General features: G+C 42.5%; 1 protein-coding gene across 4 annotated transcripts in view; it reads left to right on the top strand.

Annotated features, from left to right (window-relative positions):
• The window catches only part of NEXMIF (neurite extension and migration factor), a 231,208-nt gene extending 208,641 nt beyond the window's left edge, over positions 1-22,567 (top strand). For 3 of the 4 annotated variants that reach the window (XM_073361122.1, XM_073361120.1, XM_073361121.1), the window contains exons 3-4: positions 5,705-5,829; positions 11,612-16,608. In XM_073361122.1, the coding sequence (XP_073217223.1) occupies positions 5,754-5,829; positions 11,612-15,909 (4,374 nt within the window). In that variant the 5' untranslated portion in view covers positions 5,705-5,753 and the 3' untranslated portion in view covers positions 15,910-16,608. Of the gene's footprint in view, positions 1-5,704; positions 5,830-11,611 lie in introns of all 4 variants that reach the window. The other variant, XM_073361123.1, reaches the window with a different exon arrangement.
• The last annotated feature ends 254 nt before the right edge of the window (positions 22,568-22,821 follow it).

Here is a 22,821-nt window from a genome sequence, read left to right as displayed (position 1 = left end):
AATAGCTGAAGGATGATTATGACAACCTTAGAAATTAGAAGGAAAATAAAGTCATTCAGTTTCTGTGTCTGGGACTGGGTATACTGGTTCTTTGAATACAAGGATACTCTGGAGTTTAGGATTGGTAGCTGATTGCCCCAAGATGCTCTCTGAAGAGAATTCAGTATCCCTGTATCTTCCATGGGAACATCTCCAGATCCAGCAAAGGGTTTTGAAGTTGGATTTGCTTGGCAGATGGCCCTTGCTACCCTTTCAGCTAACCTAGCAGGAGGTATAAAATATGCTGACTTTGCTTAGGAAGGGAAATGGGAGGTCAGAAAGTCTACAAGAAGGACTCCAGCCCTCATAGCTGGAAAGGAAATATATCTATATTTTGGACTGCTCTGATTCTTTTTTCACTTGCTACAGTTTGATGCCTGGGGAAGAAGCACCTGCCCTAGAGCCCTAGCTAGAGAGGGCTTTGCAATTCATGTTTTTTTATTCTGTGAAAGGCCTAATGAATACAGCACTCCAAGAAGAGGGAAGACTTTGTATTAATGAGAACACAGAGTGTGCAGTGTCTGTTTTTACTATGCGGAAACCTGGGCTCTCTTGCTGTGTTACTTTTCAGTGCATAAATATCTTAGAGACATTTACTTGGTGTGTTTTTTAAAGTATATGGTTTCATTAAAAGTATCCTAATTCTTATAAGACCTGTCAGAGGCATCAGAAGCTTTGACACCTAATTAATTTCTCTGGAGGTTTTCTCTAAGACCTAATTGCACATACAGGCCTCACTCCAACACTTGCACTTATTTACAACTCTGTTGCAGAAAATCAGATCTCCCATGATGGTGGTTTTTAATCCTCCTCTCCGTAAAAAAGATTTCCCTCAATTCTGTGTCTCTTGCAACCCTTGCCATCCACAACAAAAACAAGCAATGGACACTTCACTAGGTATTTGATTATTGGAATCGCTATGCTGGGTCTCATCTGAGGGCTACTGACCCTCCATATATTCAGCTTTAAACTAACACTCTGTTTCAGCCTTAACTATGGAGCAGCTATCACCACTGGATCATCTACCTACCTACCTAATATTGGCCTCTGTGTGTATATAGGTATGTGTATCTTATCTCTATTCATAAAGCTAACTTGATAGCTATAGATCAGTTTCCATTTTCCAGGCAGTTCATACCCACAGTAGAATATTTATTTTACAGCATGGATTTTTCCATGCTTGGAGGTGTATTTGGCCTCAGAGGATAATGCTGGCACATGGGAAAATTGAGTCAGGAGATCCGCATCGAGCTGTAGACATATATATCAGCAGCCAGATACTGGATGACATGGTTATCACCGCTTATTGGGTTTCTTTATCTTCATCCACTGTACGCACTTGCAAGACATCTCCAAGACCAGCACTGCTGTGCCTGAAAATACTGTGAGCCAGATCACCCCTCCTCCTATTGTAAAACCTGCTGGAGGGGCCTTGGGGGAGGAGAGGGAAATCTCTCCAAAGATCCCATTGCATAATTTGTTCCCAATCAGTCATTTGAGGGAGCAACTTTTGCCCCTCGTGGAACAGCCCACAGGGCCCAGCAATGAACTTGGAGAATCCCCAAAGATCTACAAGAGACCAGGGCCATCTGTGCAGAGGCCCTGTGCCCCTGAACCAGCTGTAGCACCGGGCAGCCTCCTGCCCAATCATCAGCCAAGGACTCCCAGCAGAATTGGGGTTTCCACAGACAAGATCCCACAATCCCAGGTGATCTGATATGTTTCTGGTGGATCACTGTGGGACCAAGAGCTGGCTGGGAAAGAGGTGCTTCCTTTGCCTCACCCTGGCATGCCTGCTCCTGCCACTAGCCTGCCCATTTCCCCCACTGGGAGACTGGAGCAAAGAAGTGGCTGACCCTCCTAGTCTGAGAGGGCAGTGGTCCACTCCATGTGTATATCTGTCAAGGACACTCATGCACTGCACTTGGGAAAACAAGTGTCTCATGAGTCTAGCAGAGGAGAAGCAAAATAAACTGTAGCATCTTCATGAGTAATTAAACAAATTCTGCTCTCACACATGCGTAACTCAGTAGCATTTCAGTTGAAGTCAGTGGAGTTTCACGAGTGTAAAACTAATACTAGTGGGAGCAGAATCAGGCTCTACACGTATAGTAACTGATAACACAGCTAGCACTTTAGGCCTTCAGATTACCTGGCAGGAGACAAATGTAGAAAGTAGTCCAGATATTTTAATCTTGTAATTTGGGGGTGTTTCTTCCTCTGCCCTAGTTTTGATTTCAGCCCCTGCAAAATAAGTAAATGTAGATTTTAGCCATGCTTTCTGTTTATAGGAAAAGGAACAAGTGCTTCCTTGAAGGAAACTGATCAAAGGATTTTTCTACACAATAAGATTCTGTATACATTGCAATATCATTATTGCCTATAGGACAGAGAGAGGCTGTGTGAGATGAATATTATTTAGAGAACGTTCTTTGTGAGACAGTAACACTGAGCCTGTCCAACAGAATTTGACCTCAGGAATATTGCTTTCATGTCTGTCCACATTCTGTCTTTGGAGTCAGCTTCCTCCACTCCAGGAATACCAGGCCGCATAAGACTTGTGGAGCATCCCCTTGGTTTACAAAACAGAAAAAAAGCACATTTTGGATTTTTTGATGATCTGATTTGGAGAACAACTGATGGAAAGTTGAAATAAGAGAATCAGTTTCAGATGTTGCATTGTTATCTTAACCCTCAATTCAATGATCTGCAGCTTTCATACAGCTCATTAGTAGGGCCAAGGGGAAGATGTAGAACAAAACTGCAGGAAACAAATGTGTGGGGAAGTTTTCCCAATTTTGGTGTTGGAATGTTTTAAGAAAACATTCTTAGAGTCGTTCGCGTACTCACCTAAATTAAATCCTAGTGGTGTCTTTTTAAAAAGACGTGGAATCATGGTGTCCAAGCTTGCCAGTGTTCTGTGTCTGTATCAGTGTTTTCTTTCTGGAGAAATGTGGTATGCAATGTGAATGACAAATTTACTCAGACGAGGTGGAGGTTAGCTGTCAGGGAGCTGGCTTCAGCTTCTCCATCCTGTGCTGACTGGCCCCTGTGCAAGTTAGAGAATCACCACTACACACCAGAGATGATGACAGATTCAAATAAATAGGGACATTTATTACAGCGTGCAGCATTCCAAATACAGAATGTGAGATCATCCAGACGCACATACATATTTGTGGTGCTTTGAAATGAGCAAGCAAGCAGTTCAAAAATGTGAGGTGTGGATAGCTGAATGTGCAGTCATCCGACTTTACTCACATGTGGTAGGGTTGCCTGGTGTTCGGTTTTGGACTGGAACGCCCAGTTGAAAAGGGCTCCTGGCGGCTCTGGTCAGCACTGCCGACCAGGCCGTTAAAAGTCCAGTCAGCGGTGCTGCGGGTCTAAGGAAGGCTAGTGCCTATGTGTCCTGGCACCGCACTGCGCCCCGGAAGTGGCCAGTAGGTCTGGCTCCTAGGTGGGGGAGGTCATGGGGCTCTGCACGCTGCCCCCGTCCCAAGCACCAGTTTGGCACTCCCATTGGCCGGGAACCATGGCCGATGGGAGCTGCGGGGGGGAGTGTGCCTGTGGGCGAGAGCCATGCGGAGGCACTTCCGCACCTCCACGTAGGAGCCAGACCTGTTGGCCACTTCCAGGGCGCAGTGCAGAGCCAGGACAGGCAGGGAGCCTGCCTTAGCCCTGCCACCCAAAGTGAGCCTACACCCCAATGCCCTTCCCCATCCTTGAGCCCCTGCCCCAAACCAAGAGCCCCCTCCTGCACCCCAAATGCCTCATCCCCAACCCAGAGCCCTGCCCCAGCCCAGTGAAAGTGAGTGAGGGTAGGGAGAGTGAGCCACCGAGGGAGGGGGAATGTAGTGAGTGGTGGATGGGGCTTCGAGGAAGGGACCGGGCAGGAGGTGTGGCCTCAGAGAAGGGGCAGGGGTGTTCGGTTTTGTGCAGTTAGAAAGTTGGCAACCCTAACATGTGGTTATTGGAAATGAATGATCATTGCACATTTGTCTTCCACCTGGAAAACCATAAGAGAGGGACAGAATGGATTTGTTTAATGTCAATCCATGATGTGTTTAAGCTCCTTACCAAATTGCAGTACTCCTCCCACCAAAGATTCCTCACACAGCAAGCGGCCCATTCCAAAGAAGTCAAGCTGTCTCACTTACTACTTTAGACTGTGTATCTCCTGAACGCATGTTTAACAGGCAGGAGACATTATTAAGCAGCCTGTAACTGGAAAATGTAGAGCATCTGTCGTACTTAAAAGTTAATCTTCCTAAAATTACATGCAAATACTCTAAATCAGTGGTTCCCAAACTGGGGTTCGCGAACTCCTGGGGGTTCACAGAACATTACAGGGGATTCGCCAGAAAAATTTCACTCATGGCGGCCAGAGGACCCTGGGCATTAGAGGCAGCAGGTGGGACCCAGTTGCAGGGCAGACAGCCCAAGCCCCAGGGAGAGCGGGGCCAGGCAGTTGGGGCTGGCAGCCCGAGCCCTGCCCCCATGAGCCAGCCGGCTGCCCGAACCCCAGCACTCCACATGGGGCTGGCAGCCCGAGCCCCAGGGAGAGCGGGGCTGGGCAGTTGGGGCTGGCAGCCCGAACCCTGCCTCCATGAGCCAGCCGGCTGCCTGAACCCCAGCACTCCACATGGGGCTGGCAGCCCAAGCCCCAGGGAGAGCGGGGCCGGGCAGTTGGGGCTGGCAGCCCGAGCCCTGCCCCCATGAGCCAGCCGGCTGCCCGAACCCCAGCACTCCACACGGGGCTGGCAGCCCGAGCCCTAGGGAGAGCGGGGCTGGGCAGTTGGGGCTGGCAGCCTGAGCCCTGCCCCCATGAGCCAGCCGGCTGCCTGAACCCCAGCACTCCACACGGGGCTGGTAGCCCAAGCCCCAGGGAGAGCGGGGCTGGGCAGTTGGGGCTGGCAGCCCAAGCCCCGGCGGTCAGCGGGACCTGCAGCCCGAGCTCAATGGAGCTCAGTTGACTGGGGCAGTCAACGGGGTCCAGCAGCAGGAGCCGTGCGGAGGATATTTAAACTTAAATCCCTGGAAATATTCATTTTTAGGAGGGGATTCACGAGATTTCACAATTTAGTGAAAGGGGTTCGCGGGCTGTTAAAGTTTGGGAACCACTGCTCTAAATGATACATAGTTTATGACTGGGAAATTTTACTGAAAATATGGGGAGTCTCTTTGATTAAAATATGTCAGTAGATCTTTTACTGGGCTCCGTGGCCCACTGAATGAAACATTGTGGCAGACACAGCAATAGACTGAGGCGCTGGGAATGGTGTCAGTGTCCGTAAGCTGGGAGTCTCATTTTAACAAAGTCATCCTCTCTGGGGAACCACTGAAATTTGGATTTGCACTGAAGTAAAATTCTCGGTGGTAGTGAAAAATTCCTCAACAACTGCAAAGAAATTGTGTTACTGATGCTTGTTGTTCTTTTGGGAAGAAAATGGAGTCATCTCTTTTTAACTCCATTGAAATACATTGGACTGGGGGAGGTTTTGGATTAGAAGAGTGAAAATATGATAGCTACTTTGTTATAATAAATAGTGTTTGTCCTCCTAAACAGGGTTAGTAGCTGTGTGTAATGTTTTTTCTTTTATTCACAGTTCTGTGAGCTTATTTCAGGAATTTTAATGACTGTAATTATGTTTTTGGAAATGTACAGGTTGGCTAGATGCAGTGGAGTATGGAATGAACAATAAGAGGTTAAATTGATGGATGACCAACAAGATAAGGATTGTGCCTCAGAAGACCATGAAACTATCCTGATTAATGGGGTGAAAGAAAATGGTAAGGAAACCTAATTACAGTGCACGAAGCAGCAGTGATAACAGCAAGCCAATCTACTTTCCTAGTTCATGTATTTAATTTCTGAGTATTGCCGACATCTTCAAAATGTAGAGCAGTGGGGCAGATGGATATTTTGTGCAAATATGTTGCTGCAGCTATGAATCTTCAGTTTTTAAACCTTAAGCAACAACTGCTGCTTTTTCCCCACACATATGTGCATGCCCACACACACACACACATAGATCTGAATTGTGATTTTTTTTGAGTGTATTGGTTTTTGTTACATACTGTTGTGACCATTTTGGCAGCATGGTCCCTCCAACTTGCTGTCCCAAGATCACATTAGAATTCTAGGCACCTCTTCTGTGCATAAACACATGCTACTGGTAAAGTCATGATCCTGAGAACTGTTGAGTAATTTCAACTCCCACTGAAATCAGTGGGAAATGATTGGCATCTTTCAGGAACATGCCCAAAATTTCCTGTATCTAGCTTTGTCTTTGGTCATTTTCAACTGCTCCATAGTTGCTTTCAAAAGCAATAACTAATTAAAAGTATTCTTCAGTGCTATGCTTGCCTGCAAACCTGATGGAGCTTCTATAAGGTGGGTGCATAACTGGTTGGAAAACCGTTCCCAGAGAGGAGTTATCAGTGGTTCACAATCAGGCTAGAAGGGCACATAATGAGTGGGGTCCTGCAGGGATTGGTTCTGGGTCTGGTTCTGTTCAATATATTCATCAATGATTTAGATAATGGCATAGAGAGTACACTTATAAAGTTTGCAGATGATACCAAGCTGGGAGGGGTTACAAGTGCTTTGCAGGATAGGATTATAATTCAAAATGATCTGGACAAACAGGAGAAATCATCTGAAGTAAATAGGATGAACTTCAATAAGGATAAATGCAAAGTACTCCATTTAGGAAGGAACAATCAGTTGCACACATACAAAATGGGAAATGACTGCCTAGGAAGGAGTACTGCAGAAAGGGATCTGGGGTCATAGTGGACCACAGTTAAATATGAGTCAACAGTGTAACGCTGTTGCAAAAAAAGCGAACATCATTCTGGGATGTATTAGCAGGAGTGTTGTAAGCAAGACACGAGAAATAATTCTTCCGCTCTACTCCACACTGATTAGGCCTCAACTGGAGTATTGTGTCCAATTCTGGGCACCACATTTCAGGAAGGATGTGGACAAATTGGAGAGTCCAGAGAAGAGCAACAAAAATTATTAAAGGTCTAGAAAACATGACCTACGAGGGAAGACTGAAAAAATTGGGTTTGTTTAGTCTGGAATAGAGAAAACTGAGAGGGGACATGATAACAGTTTTCAAGTATTTAAAAGGTGGTTACAAGGAGGAGGAAGAAAAATTGTTTTTCTTAACCTCTGAGGATAGGACAAGAAGCAATGGGCTTAAATTGCAGCAAGGGAGGTTTAGGTTGGACATGAGGAAAAACGTCCTGTCAGGGTGGTGAAGCACTGGAATAAATTGCCTAGGGAGGTTGTGGAATCTCCATCATTGGAGATTTTTAAGAGGAGGTTAGACAAACACCTGTCAGGAATGGTCGAGATAATTAGTCTGCCATGAGTACAGGGTACTGGACTAGGTGACCTCTCAAGGACCCTTCCAGTTCTATGATTCTACGATTCAAATAATTCCTCTGAGCATTTGCTGATGTCATTTAGCTTTCAAGTTCCTAGCACTGCGACAAAAACTGGCATTTTCATTCTTTGTAGCATCTCTAAAATTTATTTAAACATACATGGTTAAGTGCGTGTTTCTGTTTAAAATTGTTATTAGCCTTTTAATTTTTCTGACTGTTGATATTTGACCATATTGGATCTTTGAGGGCCCAATCCTGTGAGGTGGTATAGGCTCGGATTCTTGTACCCTATCAAAATGAATTTGGAAGCATAAGTCTATAGGTGCAAATTCTATTCTCTTCCACACAGCTATAAATCCAGAGTAACTCCAGACGTATAGGCGAATAGCACTGTTGTTAGCTGATAGAGTAGTGAGAAATGAAACACACATTTGTGATTTCCAGCATGACAGAATTCAGAATATATCTGTCAGTTTCAGCCAATCTTATTCTTTATCAGATACATGCAAACAGTCTGTAAAATAATAGTGGGTGACAGTTGCTAGAGCTACAAAGAGATTTCCTGGCCATTATGCGTGTGCCTAATCTACTCCTACCAAGCAGAATCAATGGTTACCTTGTCAATAGAAACTGATTTGATTTGTAGAATCTGATACAACTTCCATGAAATGCAGTTAAACAAACAGAAATAGGAAAATGTCTTAATTAAATACTGGAGTATAATAGTGAATTTTCTAAAGGTTTTGGCCCAGATCTTCCAGTGCTGTGCAGTTACTTGATGCTGAACCAAAAGCAGGTTATGTGCTGACAGCAGTGTCTTTGCCCATGTGAGGATCACTACAGTGTAGGGGATTGTGACTTAGTCAGCATGGCAGTTCTTATGCCATCATCATCTCCCTTCTGAAGGAACTCAGATATGAAATTGCAGAACTACTAAGTGTTGTATGTAACTTATCACCTCTTAAATCAGTTTCTGTACCAGGTGATTGGACTTTCAAAAAGCCTTTGACAATATTCCTCACCGAAGGCTCTTAAGCAATGTAAGCAGACTTGGGATAAGAAGGAAGGTCCTGTCATGGATCAGTAACTGTTTAGAAGGTAGAAAATAAAGGGTAGGAATAAATGGTCACGTCTCACAGTTGAGAAAGGTAAATAGCTGGTTCCCCCAAGGATCTGTATTGGGACCAGGGCTGTTCAATATATTCATAAATGATCTGGAAGAAGGGTATGGAACAGCTTCCATATGAGGAGCGATTAAAAAGACTGGGACTTTTCAGCTTGGAAAAGAGACGACTAAGGGGGGAATATGATAGAGGTATATAAAATCATGAATGGCGTGGAGAAAGTGAATAAGAAAGTGATATTTACTCCTTCACAAGAACTACGGGTCACCAATGAAACTGATAGGCAGCAGGTTTAAAACAAACAAAAGGAAGTACTTCTTCACACAACACACAGTCAACCTGTGGAACTCATTGCCAGGGGATGTTGTGAAGGCCAAAACTATAACACGGTTCAAAAAAAAATTAAGTTCATGGAGGAGAGGTCCATCAATGGCTATTAGCCAAGATGGTGAGGGATGCAATCCCATGCCCTGGGTATCACTAGCCTCTGACTGCCGGAAGCTGGGAGTGGATGACAGCGGATGGATCATTCAATGATTGGCGTGTTCTGTTCATTCGCTTTGAAGCATCTGGCACTGGTCACTGTCAGAAGATAGGATATTGGTCTAGATGGACCATTGATCTGACCCAGTATGGCCGTTCTTATGTTTGCATGTTCATTATGGTGGTAGCCAGGGCTTCTCTATATCCCTCACTGCTTTACTGACCCGTTGGGGACACTGGCATCCAGTGTAATTTAGAGTAGCTTTTAGGTAGCTCTAACTTACAGCCAGTGATTGGCTTGGCATGAAACAGGCTGAGAACTTGGGGAGTGCAAAGGAGGCCCCTTTTGCACCCCTCCCTCTCTGCAACTATACTGCACTCTCTTTGGCTATAGATGAGTATTTGGGCTACTGTGTTTTTACTTAGCTTTTGAGTTAACATGTTACCATAAAATACTGAAATAATGTTAAAATTGTGACCAAAAACTGTGACAAAAGCCAGAAAATCGATAGTTACGTCTGAAATGCTCTTCTTGGCTCTCAGCCCCTCTGTACATTGAAGTCACTACAGTCCATTGAGTAAATACACCTTTTAATTGAATATGATCTTGACTTTATCATTATACAGTCCCTGGAAAATCCATTTTTCAGGATTTGCACCTCAAAGGAGTCAAGCGCATTTTTACAGATGTAGATCTAAAAAATGGAGATGATTTAGGTGGTAGTGAATGTTTTAAGACTGAGTTCCCATTGTCATTTTAACTTCCCTTGTTCATGTCCTTGTAACTTTCACAGACATATTCCTTTTGGCTTCAATTTCCCATGCTTACTGTCAGCTCAAAGTTGATTTATTTTTTTTTAAGTTGGAGCTGAATTTGTTCATTTGTTTTGTTCATTTTGTGTTGAAGTTATGGGAGCTGGCCCAAAAGTTGCTTTCCCGTATAATCCAATTGAAATTTTTGCAGCCTCAAACTCAGAAATGGCTCAAGTGAGGAACTCTTGAACCCTGTTGTTTTTAGTCCTCTCTAAAAAAGGAAAAGTAAACCACATTTCAGGGAAATCAGTTCAGTAGCTTTAAAGCTATATATGTTTAAAGGTGGAATGTAATGTGCCTGTGTATGTGTAAAACATTTCCATTTCCATTTTCACAGGGCCCCGAAGGTAGCGTTACTTGGAAGGTGGGGTGCATGCTGAATCGCTTTAGTTTTAGGTTGCTCTTACTTGCTTAAGGCTTTAAAGCTAAAGGTGTCTCAACCCTTAAGACTGCCAATCGCGTGGAGCTGCCTTAAGCTCTTTGAGCCTGATTCTGATCCCATTCCAATTTCACGCTCAGTTTCACAGCTGCAGCTACAGTTTCTAGCACAGCAGTGTAGACCCCCCCCAATGGCAAAGGGGGAGGGGTTCTCCCGTCGCTGTAGTTAATCCGTCTCCCCAAGAAGCGGTCGCTATTTTGATGGAAGAATTCTTCTGTTGGCATTGTGCTGTCTACGCTGGGGGTTAGGTCAGAGACTTAGCTATGCCGATGTAAGTTTTCAGTGTAGACCTGCCTTGAGGTCCAGAACCCTCAACCCCATCTTGCAGTTGTTGGCTCAGCAGTGCTCCTAAGGCCACTACTGCTGGATGTTGTCAGGAATATTAGCCACAGGCCACTGTTCTCCCTAGAGATTTCTGTATATCAATAGATCCATAGAATGGGAGATCCCCTGGCCATACTTGTTCCTCAAGGCACTGGCAGACAGAGGCCTGGCTGAGCAATGTAGCTGTACCAACCTAGCCCCTGGTGTCGACCGGCTCTAGGTTGATGGAAGAATTCGTCTGTTGACCAGGCTATTGCCTCTCGGGAAGATGGATTACCTGTGCCGACGGGAGAACCCCTCCCATCCGCGTAGGTAGTGTCTAGACTGAAGTGCTACAGAGGTGCAGTTGTGCCCCTGCAGTGTTTTAAGTGTAGACATACCCTGCGTCACTGCAGAGCTAGTCTGCAGGGAGTGCAGAGGGATATGGAGATTCATGTCTTGACCCCTGCACCGTGGACCTCGCAACAGCCCCAGAATTTTGCCTGTAAGTTACTAAATAGATGCACAAGTGTGTGATGTGCTGGAGTTAGTGCTGCCTTGAAAACCTTCATCTTCTGAGTTTCTTGATTTGGTGTCCTAGTTTTCTCCTCATTAACAGTGCAGTAACACATTTGTTCTTTACTTTATATTGTATTTTATAACTCTGGGTGTTTACATAAACACATTATGGGCTAGATCCTCAGCTAGTGCAAATTGGCATAAATACATTAAATTAGTTTTCTCATCAGTTTCAGTGTAAAATAAATATTCTTGATAAAGGTGACTATAGTAGATTGCATAGATGCCAAATCTGTCCATATGCACAAGTCTTGCAGTCTTGTAAGCAAGACACTGCTGTTTTTCAAAGAAGTTGTTTGTTTGCAAAAGTCATCTCCCAAAACATAGCAAGAGGAGGGGAAAATAATCAGATCAGAATCCCAAGGTTGTTAAACTAATTCTCTTTCTCTTATTCCTTCTCTTCCACTCTCCCTTTTTCTTTCAATTCCTCCAGAGTCACATGACCCAGACAGTGATGGGAAGCCTTGCACTGCTGCAGATACTGCGGTTACGTTTTCAGCCTTGACAGTAGCTCAGAAGGAAAATCAAGTGTGCCACCGAGTGCTGCCTCCTCTGACTTCAAGGAAGCCCTGTTTGTTGAGCCCTCCTTCTCCTCTGAGACTCACTGATGTACCTGAGAACACTTCAGATGACTCGTCCGCACACGCTATTTCTCTTACATCTTGTGTGACAAAGAGCATGAGCTCCTGGTCTCTGCCAGGCGATTGTGAGAAGGCTCCATTCACAATTATGGAGCCCGGAGGCATGTCAGCTCTGACTGGTGACTGCTTGATGCAGCCAAGCCGGACCTGTCTAGGCTGCTTTATTGAATCAAAGGACGGCATTGATGCAGAGCCGGGAATAAGCTTGAAAGTGGGTGATATAAATAGGGATTATGACACCTGTTCAGTCTCTGATATAGGGATTCACTGCATGAGCACAGGAGAAACCATGAGATATGGGGATCAGCTGCTTTCAGACCAGCTTTTAAGCTTCCCTATGCATAAATCGAGGGCAGCAGACAAAAGAGATGCAGAGAAATCTGACAGTGATTCAGAGGACCCCACTCAGAAAAATTATTACGAGGGATTACTATCAGACAAATGCAATGGTGAGGAACCTTTGCTAACAAATCCCAACCAGGAGTGGGGCTATTTCGAATCTTTCATTAGTGAAAGTAAAATTGAGCTGCTTGACCTTTGCTCCAAAAATGAGCTTTCTGTAAACTTGTTTTCTGAGGAAGATGTGGATAATTATATGTTTGATGATGATGATTCAACCTTGGGAAGTGACGTCTGCTCCTTAAAGATTAGATATGAATCTTTCCAAGACAACGTGAGGGAGAAGACCAATGCCCTGCAAGAGGATGCCCAGTTCAACTTCTTTCCCAGCGTGTTTGGCAACTGCACTAAAAGGGACAACAAGAGCACCCTCAAGAGGGGGGCTGGTGGTGGGGCTGATCCTTCCCAATTCAAATCCGAGGAGGGCATCATTTGGGGGGAGGAAGAGGAGGATGGAGAGGAGGAGGACGGGGAGGAGGAGAAGGAGAAAGCTGCCTTAAATAAAACTTGCAACACAGAGGTGGTACAGTATATAGGCTCTAAAAGGAGCCACTTCTTGGACTCTGTGAATTCCACAGAGGACTCTGGGGAGTTCAGCGATGACAGCACCTGCACGGAGTCCTCGGATGATGTGCTGCGGGATATAAAGGATTGTAGCAGGTATCTGTCCAGGGAACATTCCAATTCCTTCATTCAGCAGAACTATGGACTGCGGGCAAAGAGGAAAGTACGATACAGCGATGATTACTTGTACGATGTGGATTCCATTGAGAGTGAGAAGATTCTGGATAAGAAAGAGTGGCTCCCGGATGGACCCAAAGAGGAAGATGACGACGAATGGTGCCCAAAGAAAAGGCGAAAAGTCTCTCGCAAGGAGCCCCCGGTTATCATCAAGTACATCATCATTAACAGATTTAAAGGGGAGAAGCATATGCTGGTGAAGCTCAGTAAAGTCGATGCCAATGAGACTACTGTTACCCTAAGTGAGGAACTGCTCAGCAAGTATGAAAAACTGGCCCCACTGAAGGGCTTCTGGCAAGAGAGGCAGCAGAGCCGGATGGATTATCTTAGATCGTCTCTTTACCACAAACAGAATTTCTATCTTAATGGCTCGGATGTCTCATTCCTCCCTCACCCGAGAAAGCGAAAATGCAAACTAGCAAACAGGCACAGGATTCAAAGAATTAAAGCCATTGAGCAATCGGTGAACAAACTGGGCTCCTGCTCCTCTGATCAGAAGCAGCCTTGCAGCAGTAAAGAAGATGCAGGCCTGAAAGGGATGCAGACATTAGCCATCGCTACCCCCAGCTGCGCAAATGGATTACATTTAAATGACATCACAGGCATTGCCTCAGTGAAGTACAAATCACAGGAAAGGGAATATAAGGGAACAGAGAGGAAAGTGCTACGCCGAATCAAATTCAAAAGTGAAGCCCGATTGAAATGCAAGAAAATCAAAGCTGCCACAAATACAGGAGAAATCTCCCCTGCTTTGGAAAATCAGGACACAGCAGCTAGTTTGAAGGATGAAAATATTCCTTGTGCTTCAGAGACCTCCCATATTTCTGAGTGCCAGGAGGATAAGGTTGCTAAAAATTCTACTTTCCTGCCAGCCACCTGCTCTCCAGACAAGCCTCTACCACCTGCTAATATCACCACCAATGTACCCCTGATCCCCGGCGGGTATCTGCAGACATTGTTAGATGCTTCTGATTTGTCAAGTAACACTGGTATCTCATACTTCACCCAGCATCCTGCTGAACGGCAGCATTCCCTCCCTAGCATTGTTCAGGCAGAAAAGCAGTTCTCTGCTCTGCAGACAGCCCAGAGTTGTGTGCTGTCCCCGCCTTCTGAATCTGAACTGCAGCAGTCACCTGGCCACTTAGAAATTGAGCAGAGCAACTTCAGTAGCATGTGGCCAGCAAACAAGGCTGCTAGCAGCAACCATCAGGAATTTGCAAGTGACATGAGGGAGGCTTCTGCATTATCAAATGAGTTTGGTGGCTCAGCAGGAGCAGATAACCTCCCAGCCTCTGGATATAGTCAAGTAAATCTGAATAGCAGCAAATTGCTATACCAAAAAAAATATGTGCCGGATAACCAACAAGTGCAGTCTGATGATTCTTATCAGTCATGCCATTTTAATAATGGAGAGGGGCGCTTTCATTTCCAACGAGGTACACTAAGTACGGATGATGGCAGACTCATTAGTTTTGATTCAGTGGGCTCACTGTCAGTTAGTTCGAGCAATTACAGTTCTTTAAGTCTAAAGTCTTGTGAAAAGGATGGTGAAGATGATATTAATGATGATTTCTTGGCCCACTGCAGTCCCAAACTAGTGATCCAACAAAGTATAGATGAAATAACCCCTTTGAAAGAGTCTACGGACCTTTTAGACATCTCCAACTTCACACCTGATAAGTTCCGTCAGTCATCGCTTTCGGAAATGTCTCCTCCAGACACCCCCAACCTTTCCCCTCAGATAACTGTGTCAGATACCAAATCGCTAAGCAATCTGAAAGGTTTTCAGGAGACCACTCAGACTGTGCTAAGCAATACTGATAAGGTCAAGTGGAACTGTGGGGTTCTCCAGACCCAAGATCAGGCAGATAGTGGGTTTACTTTAAATAATCATCAGTTTCAGTTCCATATGTTCAATGATGAAGATTCTGTTGGCCTCCTTGAAAAAAGTCCATGCTTGTCAACATTTAATGAGCCATCTGGTCAAATTAGCACCAATAGTAAAGTGTCAAAATCTAAGAGGAAAAGTTCATCCAGCAAGAATGTAGGTACAAACCAAAGTTCTCCCCAGAAAAACACCAGGAAAAAATCTCCTAAAACTAACAAAGGAACTGATAAACCACAAAGTAAGAATTCCAGGCAGACTCCCAAATCAACAAGGAAAGGGAAAAATGCAGCTGGAGTCAATGGTGAAAAGGCTCAAGCAGCTGGCAGCAGGACAGTCAATCAGTTAAATAATACAGCCTCAACAACAAAGGCACTAGCTGAATGCATTCAGCACCGCAGCCCAACCTCTGTAAAGATAGGGAAGCATAATGGACTATCTGGTGAATGGTCACTAAGAAAAGACAATAGTACAGGCTGGTCCGAAACTAGCATAGCAAACACTAACAACCTCCTTGATGATGATCAAAGGGAATTTGAGGAACCTTCCAATATTTTATCTAACATTGCATCTGGAATGGCAGATGTTCAGAGATTTATGATGGCCTCAATCGAACCCTTGTGGGGGCCTGTAGGCCATAACAGCGTCCCAGATATATTTCGGTCGCCTGAATCTAACAGCCTGAAATTGAAAACTCTTAAAATTTTGGCAGGGACATCACAAGAGTCCAAGAAAAAGGGAAATGGTAATTCCCCGGGAACTGCGAAGAATCACAAGTCAAGCAACAAGGGCTCAAGCAAAAATAATGGCAAAGCCACAACTTGTGATCCCAGTCGCCCCAACTGTTCAACTGGGTACAATATAGACATTCACTCTCCCTTTTTTGATAAAAGCTATAGTAACCTGAGCACTTTAGGCAATAATGGACCTACCCATAAAAAGCTGTACCGTCATAAATCAAGTTCTAAATCACTGAGGGATGAGAACTGTAAAGTAAAGCGAACAGACCGTGAACAGACCCATAAGGACCCATCTGTGACAGCTTCTTTTGAAAAACTGAGGTAATGCTGCACCAAACTGGCTGGAATGCACCCTTAACTTTCCTACTACCTGCTAAGCCCGCTGTTCCTCATTTTTTCCTTCCTGAAAGCAAGAGTTGCATGAAAGAGACATTCCCCTTTTACAGTTTTTTTTAAGTGCATGAAAATACTTATTACTTGCAAGCTACCTAAAAGAATGACCCATTTTCTGGCTTGGCTGGGGTTAAAAAACTAACAAGGCTACTCTTTTCTGCTGTTTGGCTTCTTCAGTTTTTAATTACTTATTTATTGAAAAAAAACAAAACAATTACATGCTCTTTTTAATGATTTTGAAAAGGAAAGACTTTTTTTTTGAACATTTTGTATAAAACAAAACACACAAAAGAGGTTATGCATCCAAAAGCCAAGATATCTAACTAAAGGCTCTTTAGTTTGAAAATGAAAACTCATTCATAATTGAGCTTCATGTGGCAATTTTGAGTGCTTTCTAGCCCCCTCTGCTGTTTATATCATAACCTATATCATAAAGCGTCATCTGCTGTATCAGAGTTTAGAGCATATGATCCTATCGTGGTGGCTCCACACAGGCTAACTAAGATGGCATAAAATGTTTGATTTTTCTGCAGGGAATCAGACTACATTCTTCTTAAAGCAGAAACAACATCTTTGGTTTTACCTGTGTTTGAAGAAGAGACTCCTTTTTCTAGAAAGACGTTTGATGTTTGGTTTTTTTTTTGGTTTTTGTTTGTTTCTTTCAAAATATGCCTTGTGGTATGTTGAAATGTAAGTGCTGAAATGAAGAGTTTGAAATTGTGGGAATTTATTCTTTGAAAGCAAACCTAATCTGGTATTCTCCGTGAAAGACTTTTAAAAGTCATACTGTTGTACAGTAGTTTATGCACTATTACCCACAACAACAACAAAAATTGTGCCAAACTATGAACAAGTGACTGTATTGTACATATTTTTACTTCTCTATCAACATTGGGTTGTGAGTGTTTTCTGGAACTATGCCTTTTGATTTACTATAAACATTCCAGTGATTATGTATTAACCACCCCCCTTTGAAAGCACCTGTAACTCACAGTGAAAATGATGTTGTTCACTTATACAACTTACCAAAAGTTTTATGGACATAACTAAAAGTGTGCCAAATTTACTTACCTCATTTCATGGATTTGCCCTGTGGTTTAAAGCTCACCAAAAAAAAAAAAAAAAAAAAAGAACTTTAAAACTGAAGCTGGGAAATTTTAATGTCCTTTCTTTAGAAACACGAGCAAAAAAACCATAATGATGAAATTTTGGGTTTCATTATAGGAGAAAGTTGAAATGTTGGAGGAATTCAGAAAATCACTCAAGGTAAGTTTGACAGGGACTCAAATGTCTGCATTTAGAGACTACAGAACAGCTGCTTTTCAAGTGTCTGTTTTCTTAAAGCAAAACCTGTAGCTGAAGATCATTTAAAGTGCAAAGTTATATTGCTGATACTTTGTATCTCAGTTTTATATATTTTATAATAACCTGGGATAAATTCTAAAATAGTTATAAAATTAGAACTACTACATTTCATACATTTATTGCTATTTACTTTTCTTTGAGAAGTTTCTTAAACATTTTTATGCTGATCCTGTCAGAAGTGCTCTCATATCACAGCTTTGGTGTTTTCTAAGGGTTTAACTTTGCAATGCCAATATTTTTTGAAAACTTAAAATGAAAACAATTTTCAATGCAACCATTTTTTTCTTTGACTCGGTATATAATAAAAGAGAAAACAGAGAAAACAGAAATATTTGTGATCTCACCAAATCGAGGCCAGATCATACACGACTGGACTATATGAAGACAGTGATAAGTATTGAATGCTAAAAGTATTTTCAGAAGGCCTTATTTGTAGCCCACCATGCCCTCACCTCGAGAAAACAAAAACAAAACAAAAATTCACTTATTTTCCTTGTGCAACTAGGAGCCTGTGCATTTTGCTGCTGATTTATTATGAAACCTTGATATGCAAGAGACCTGCTAACTGGGGAGCTAATGAAAGCAGAGAAAAGTAAGGTCACATATTTATGCAATAGAAAATTATGGGTACAAGGAGAGGGGCCTTAGTAGCAATCTAATAGGAGATCACTTCCTCAACCTATTCATGAGTATTGAGGTGGCATTTCAAAGTAGATAAGGATAGACTTTGTGTTTGCAGTACATGGAAGTGTTTTTGATATAGTCAGGTTTTTTTCTGTAATATTAATGGCAGAGTTGGAGGTGGCTATACATTTTTATATTAAATTATTCCCTACTTTATTAGTATTGAGACTTAGAGATGGGACTGAGTTGCAAACTTCTGACCTGGATCCAAAATCTCTTAGCATTTGGGGTTGTTCAGATCCTGAGGTTTTAGTTTAGCCTCATCTCTTTAATAACATTATTTTACTTAACAACTAATCTGCTTTGTAATTACTCTGAAAGTATCATATTGGTTGATTTGTCCTGAAAAATAACATTATAGCTCTGCCTGGAGTGAGTGACTCTGGATCAGATTATGGTAGCTCTGCAATCTCATAGTAACTGTTGATTTATGGGACCCAAGCTAGAGTGCAGCATCCCACAGAAAATCCAGCAAGTGGGGAGTGAGGTCTAAGGGACCCCAGAACTGCTAAAGCAAAAGCTCTCTACAGGGATAGCTCTGCTGGCCCCCACCCTTAGGTGCATGGCTTTGCTTAAGCCATGTTTCCATTGCTTGGCTCCCCTTGTGGCTACATAGTAGCAACCTGGAAGAGAACTCAGAGCCCTGTTAAACAGTGTTAATTCCTACTTGGATGTCTACTGTGGCAGAGAATAGAGTCACAGAGCACAGCCAACCCCCTGCCCTTCTCCATATCCATGGGGCCCTGGAGCTGGGTGGGAAGACACAGCACCCTTTCTCTCAATCAATGCCACAGCTGGAGACATTCACATACAAAGGGTCCCGTCCACATCTGGATCCCGAAGAGACAGTCCAGGCCTATGTAATTACAAAGTCACTGTTGTATTTTGTATTTATGTGGTAATCAGAGATTAACTGCTCTATAAAATAAAAGGGTTGCTAACTAAGATTTTCTAGAGCTGTTTCCCATTCTGCACATGGTGGGTGGGAGGGATAGGAACCTGCGATCACTGCTATTTTGGATGTTTAGGCTGCTGCTCCTATGGAGCAGGGTCAGACCCAGTTCTAGGAAACAGCAGTTCCCTGCCCGTTGACTCAGACCTGCCATTTGAAAGCACATTTCTGTTGGTCTTCATTGTGTTGTGTGTGTTTAACATGTGACTCATAATAAGATACACTGTACTGAAACATACAGCAATATTTATGGGATTTGAGAAATGTGCAATAGGACAATAATACAGTACATAAAACATATCAATTATTGTATTGTATCTTGCAAACTCCATTAATACTTAGTTACCCTACATTTCAGTACAATATTAATTGCAGATTCCATCTCCCTTGACTCACTCTCTCAGCCTTCTGTCTCCCATCTCTCTGGCCTCCTTGACTCTGTCATCCTTAGACTGTGCCATCATTCCTTGCCACTGAATGCCTGAAAAACAAAAGTCCTTGGGGTAAAACATTGACCCTGCTCCACCTGTGACTCTATTATCCCTCTGCTAACTCACCCCTTCACTTGGCTTCTAAAGCCAGAAATCTTGGAATTCTCCCTGAACCAAATTTTTGTCCTCTACCCTTGTTTACCTTTTCTGTGCACCTGCCTAAAGCTACCTCGAGAACATTTTCATAATCTCTTTATCTTATTCCTTGTCAAAAAGCTCATTCCTGCCTTCACCACTTATTATTCTATTATCCTGATTAGCGCACTTCCCTTTTGCATACTCCTACATTCAAAAATTCTGGAAGGTCCAAAATATTGCAGCTAGTGTCCCCTCTCCAGGATCCTGTCACTAACTGGCCTCTTGCCATTTTTAAATCTCCCTTTAAAGGAATCTCCAAGGATTCACTCTACCCTTCCCTCTCCTTATTTTCTCTCCCATCTCCACTTTGCATCATTTTAGTCTGCCTCCTCAGGATCCTCTACAGTTCCACGATTTTATTTGTTTTGGCTCATCTATGTCGGATGTTCACTACAAGCCACTAAGCCATTCCCTTTTACAGCTTGCCGTGAAGTCCCTGTTTTCAGTGTATCTTGTTTGACTCTTACTATCAATGCGTTTTATAATCCTTTGTATAAAGGATGCTATGTAAATTATATAGTATCCTTGTTCTCTTACGATGCGCTGTACTGCAACTCTGGCAGATTTCAGTTTTGGTGAGTTATAATCATGAGATAAATTAGAATACATAAAGGGACAAACAACCCAATTTAAAAGGACCCATTCCCATTATTAGCCTGGCTTAGATTGGCATAAACTGGGTCAGTTTAATGTGGCCCAATTTCATTTGCTCTCATTCCAATTCCAAGAATTGAAGTGAGAAAAATCCCTGTGCTGGACAGAGTCAAGGTGAGGAGAATGCTGCATTTGCTTGCTAATCCTGGTTCTAGCAGGACTGGTGCCTCCTGCATTTATAGGGAAATTCTCCATTTTCTTTTTGTAAATACACTATGAGGAATATTTCTTTTCAAAATAAATGCCCATGACAACCTGATTTTAAATTACAACCCCCGATGTCCCTAGTTTTCTTAGCGGTACTTGCATATAGAGGTTTTGTAAAGACAAAAAGATTAATAATGGGGAACTTGAGCAATCATAAAGCATAAAATTATGTATTCTCCCCCACTTGCGCCCCCTCCCCCCTTTTAGCATAGTGTTTCTTGAGTAAGGAACCAAAATCTTGAATTAGAACCCAGATTCAGCAACAGACTTAACCATGTGAATAGTTCAATTACAGCCAATTGGGCCTACTCCTGTGCTTAAACTTTGGCATGTGCTTTTATATCTTGCTTAATCAAGGCCTAAACAGAGAGGGGAAAAATTGTGTTGGGATCAGGTGGATGATGCTTACTTTGTGAAACAATTGCCATGGGCATAACTTTTTTGTTTAAAAAGTCATGTTTACTGCTATTTTCTGGCATTATAGCTCAATCTACCATTAATCAAAATAAAGACATTTTCAGCAGTTTCAGCATTGGCACCCATTGGATTAGAGTCGTCTTTCACTTAGGCCCCAGTCTAGTGAAGCACTTAAGCACGTGCTTAACGTTAAGTACTTGACCAAACATGACAGGTCCCATGAGACTAGTCACATGCTTAAAGCATTCTTATCTGATTTGCTGGATCAAAGCCTTACCGTGGTATAAGTCAGAAACTCCATTGCAGTCGGTGTAAATGAGAAGAGAACCAGGTCCATAGACTTCAGTTGGTGCAGGATCAGGCCCTTGGGCTTACTTTCTCAACTCAGTGCACTGGACTTTTCCTGTGCAGCTTCCAGAAAGTCTAGTGGAAGTTGCATGGCTCAAGCCACTGACATCTTATTTGAGAATGTGCCTCCTTATCTTTCAGTGTGTAAAATAATGCAAAAAATAAATAACGTACAATGTCTGTGGTAGAAGCAAGGCTTTTAAAATCTGTTTCTCAGGTAAACAAGTGACACTAATGACAATGGAGTAACAGCCATCTAAGAGAATTTGGATCTATAAAAAGGAGGGTGCCCTCAATCTCACAGGATAGTTGGGTTGCTAGACACGTTTGCTGAGCCTTTGAAGACTTGGTGAAAAAAGGAAACAAGAAATAAAATTTGTATTCACTGCTGCCCTTCGATAGAAAAATGTACATTTCAAAAGCACAAAGGGAAGATTTTTTAAAAAGAAAGTAAAAAAAGAAAGATACCAGTTAAATTCCTTTTGTCTTTTACTCCCAGTGGGAAGCAGGGTAGAAATCTAAGGAGATGCTCTGTTTCACTGCCTGCAGCACTGGCTGTAGACATTTTGACTGCTGCCTACAGAGATTTGAATGTACTGCTCCTTAAGTTAACTTCCATAGAACTGGAGGCACCTCTTTAGTAAGTTGCTACTGTTTTATGGTGCTAAAATAACTTTTATCCCCCTTGAGCATTTCAGAAATAGTAAATGGCCCTTTTTATGAATGTAACATATCCATTTCTGTTTAACATTTTACACGACAGTTTTAACATGTTTGGAAATTATTTGCCTTTTTTCTTTTAGAATAAGCTTTATAAATATTCTGTAGAGTCAATTGAAGTATAATTCTTAAGGATCACTCTAAGACGCCTACAAAATCTTGTATATTTTTAAGTGTGCCAATTTGTAAAATATTTTGTAAGTGTATATTTTTCTTAGAAAAGTGCTGTGAAGTGTTTGTATGTGTGAGGTTTCCTTTTTTTTGCACCTCCGGGTGTTAATAAAAGGATGTATACTTAAAAGTTTCTGGTTTTAAAAACCAAAATACAAAGAAAAAAATTAAACTTTTGTTGGGAATTTTGTAATAAAAAGAAATGTTGTGAAAGAGTGTAGTGATATTGTGTAAAGGAAACTGGAAATTTGTGAGCGCTTCGCTGTTTTATAGATCCTCTTGTAAATTATTCTTGTAATATTTTTGGTTTTGTTGTTCTTGTTGCAAAGGTTTTAAATATTTGTGACTGACTCTGTATGGTGAAAATGTCATATTGTTAACTTGCTGAGTTTTGTTATATTGTTTATGGAATAAATAAAAAAATTAAAAATCTCATTTTAAGATCATGTATGAAAAAAGAAATTAAACTCATTTATTGAACATTAGAAATTGTAATATTAGAAATCATTATTGTTAGAAAGAAATGAGTAATGGAGTCTCTTGCGCACTCCTGATTATAACCTTTTGATGGTCAGTTTAACTGGGCTCATGTTAAAGTCTGTGGGCCATAAGGCTCCTAGAGGTGGTGGGGCCGAACTGCATAGAGCTGGTTGGGTGGGGAGGGGGGAATTCATACAGAGTCTGAATTTTTTTTCTT

This window comes from Lepidochelys kempii, chromosome 9, assembly GCF_965140265.1.
Source record: "Lepidochelys kempii isolate rLepKem1 chromosome 9, rLepKem1.hap2, whole genome shotgun sequence".
In the NCBI taxonomy this organism is placed as follows: domain Eukaryota; kingdom Metazoa; phylum Chordata; order Testudines; family Cheloniidae; genus Lepidochelys; species Lepidochelys kempii.
This window is presented reverse-complemented; position numbering and strand designations above follow the sequence as displayed.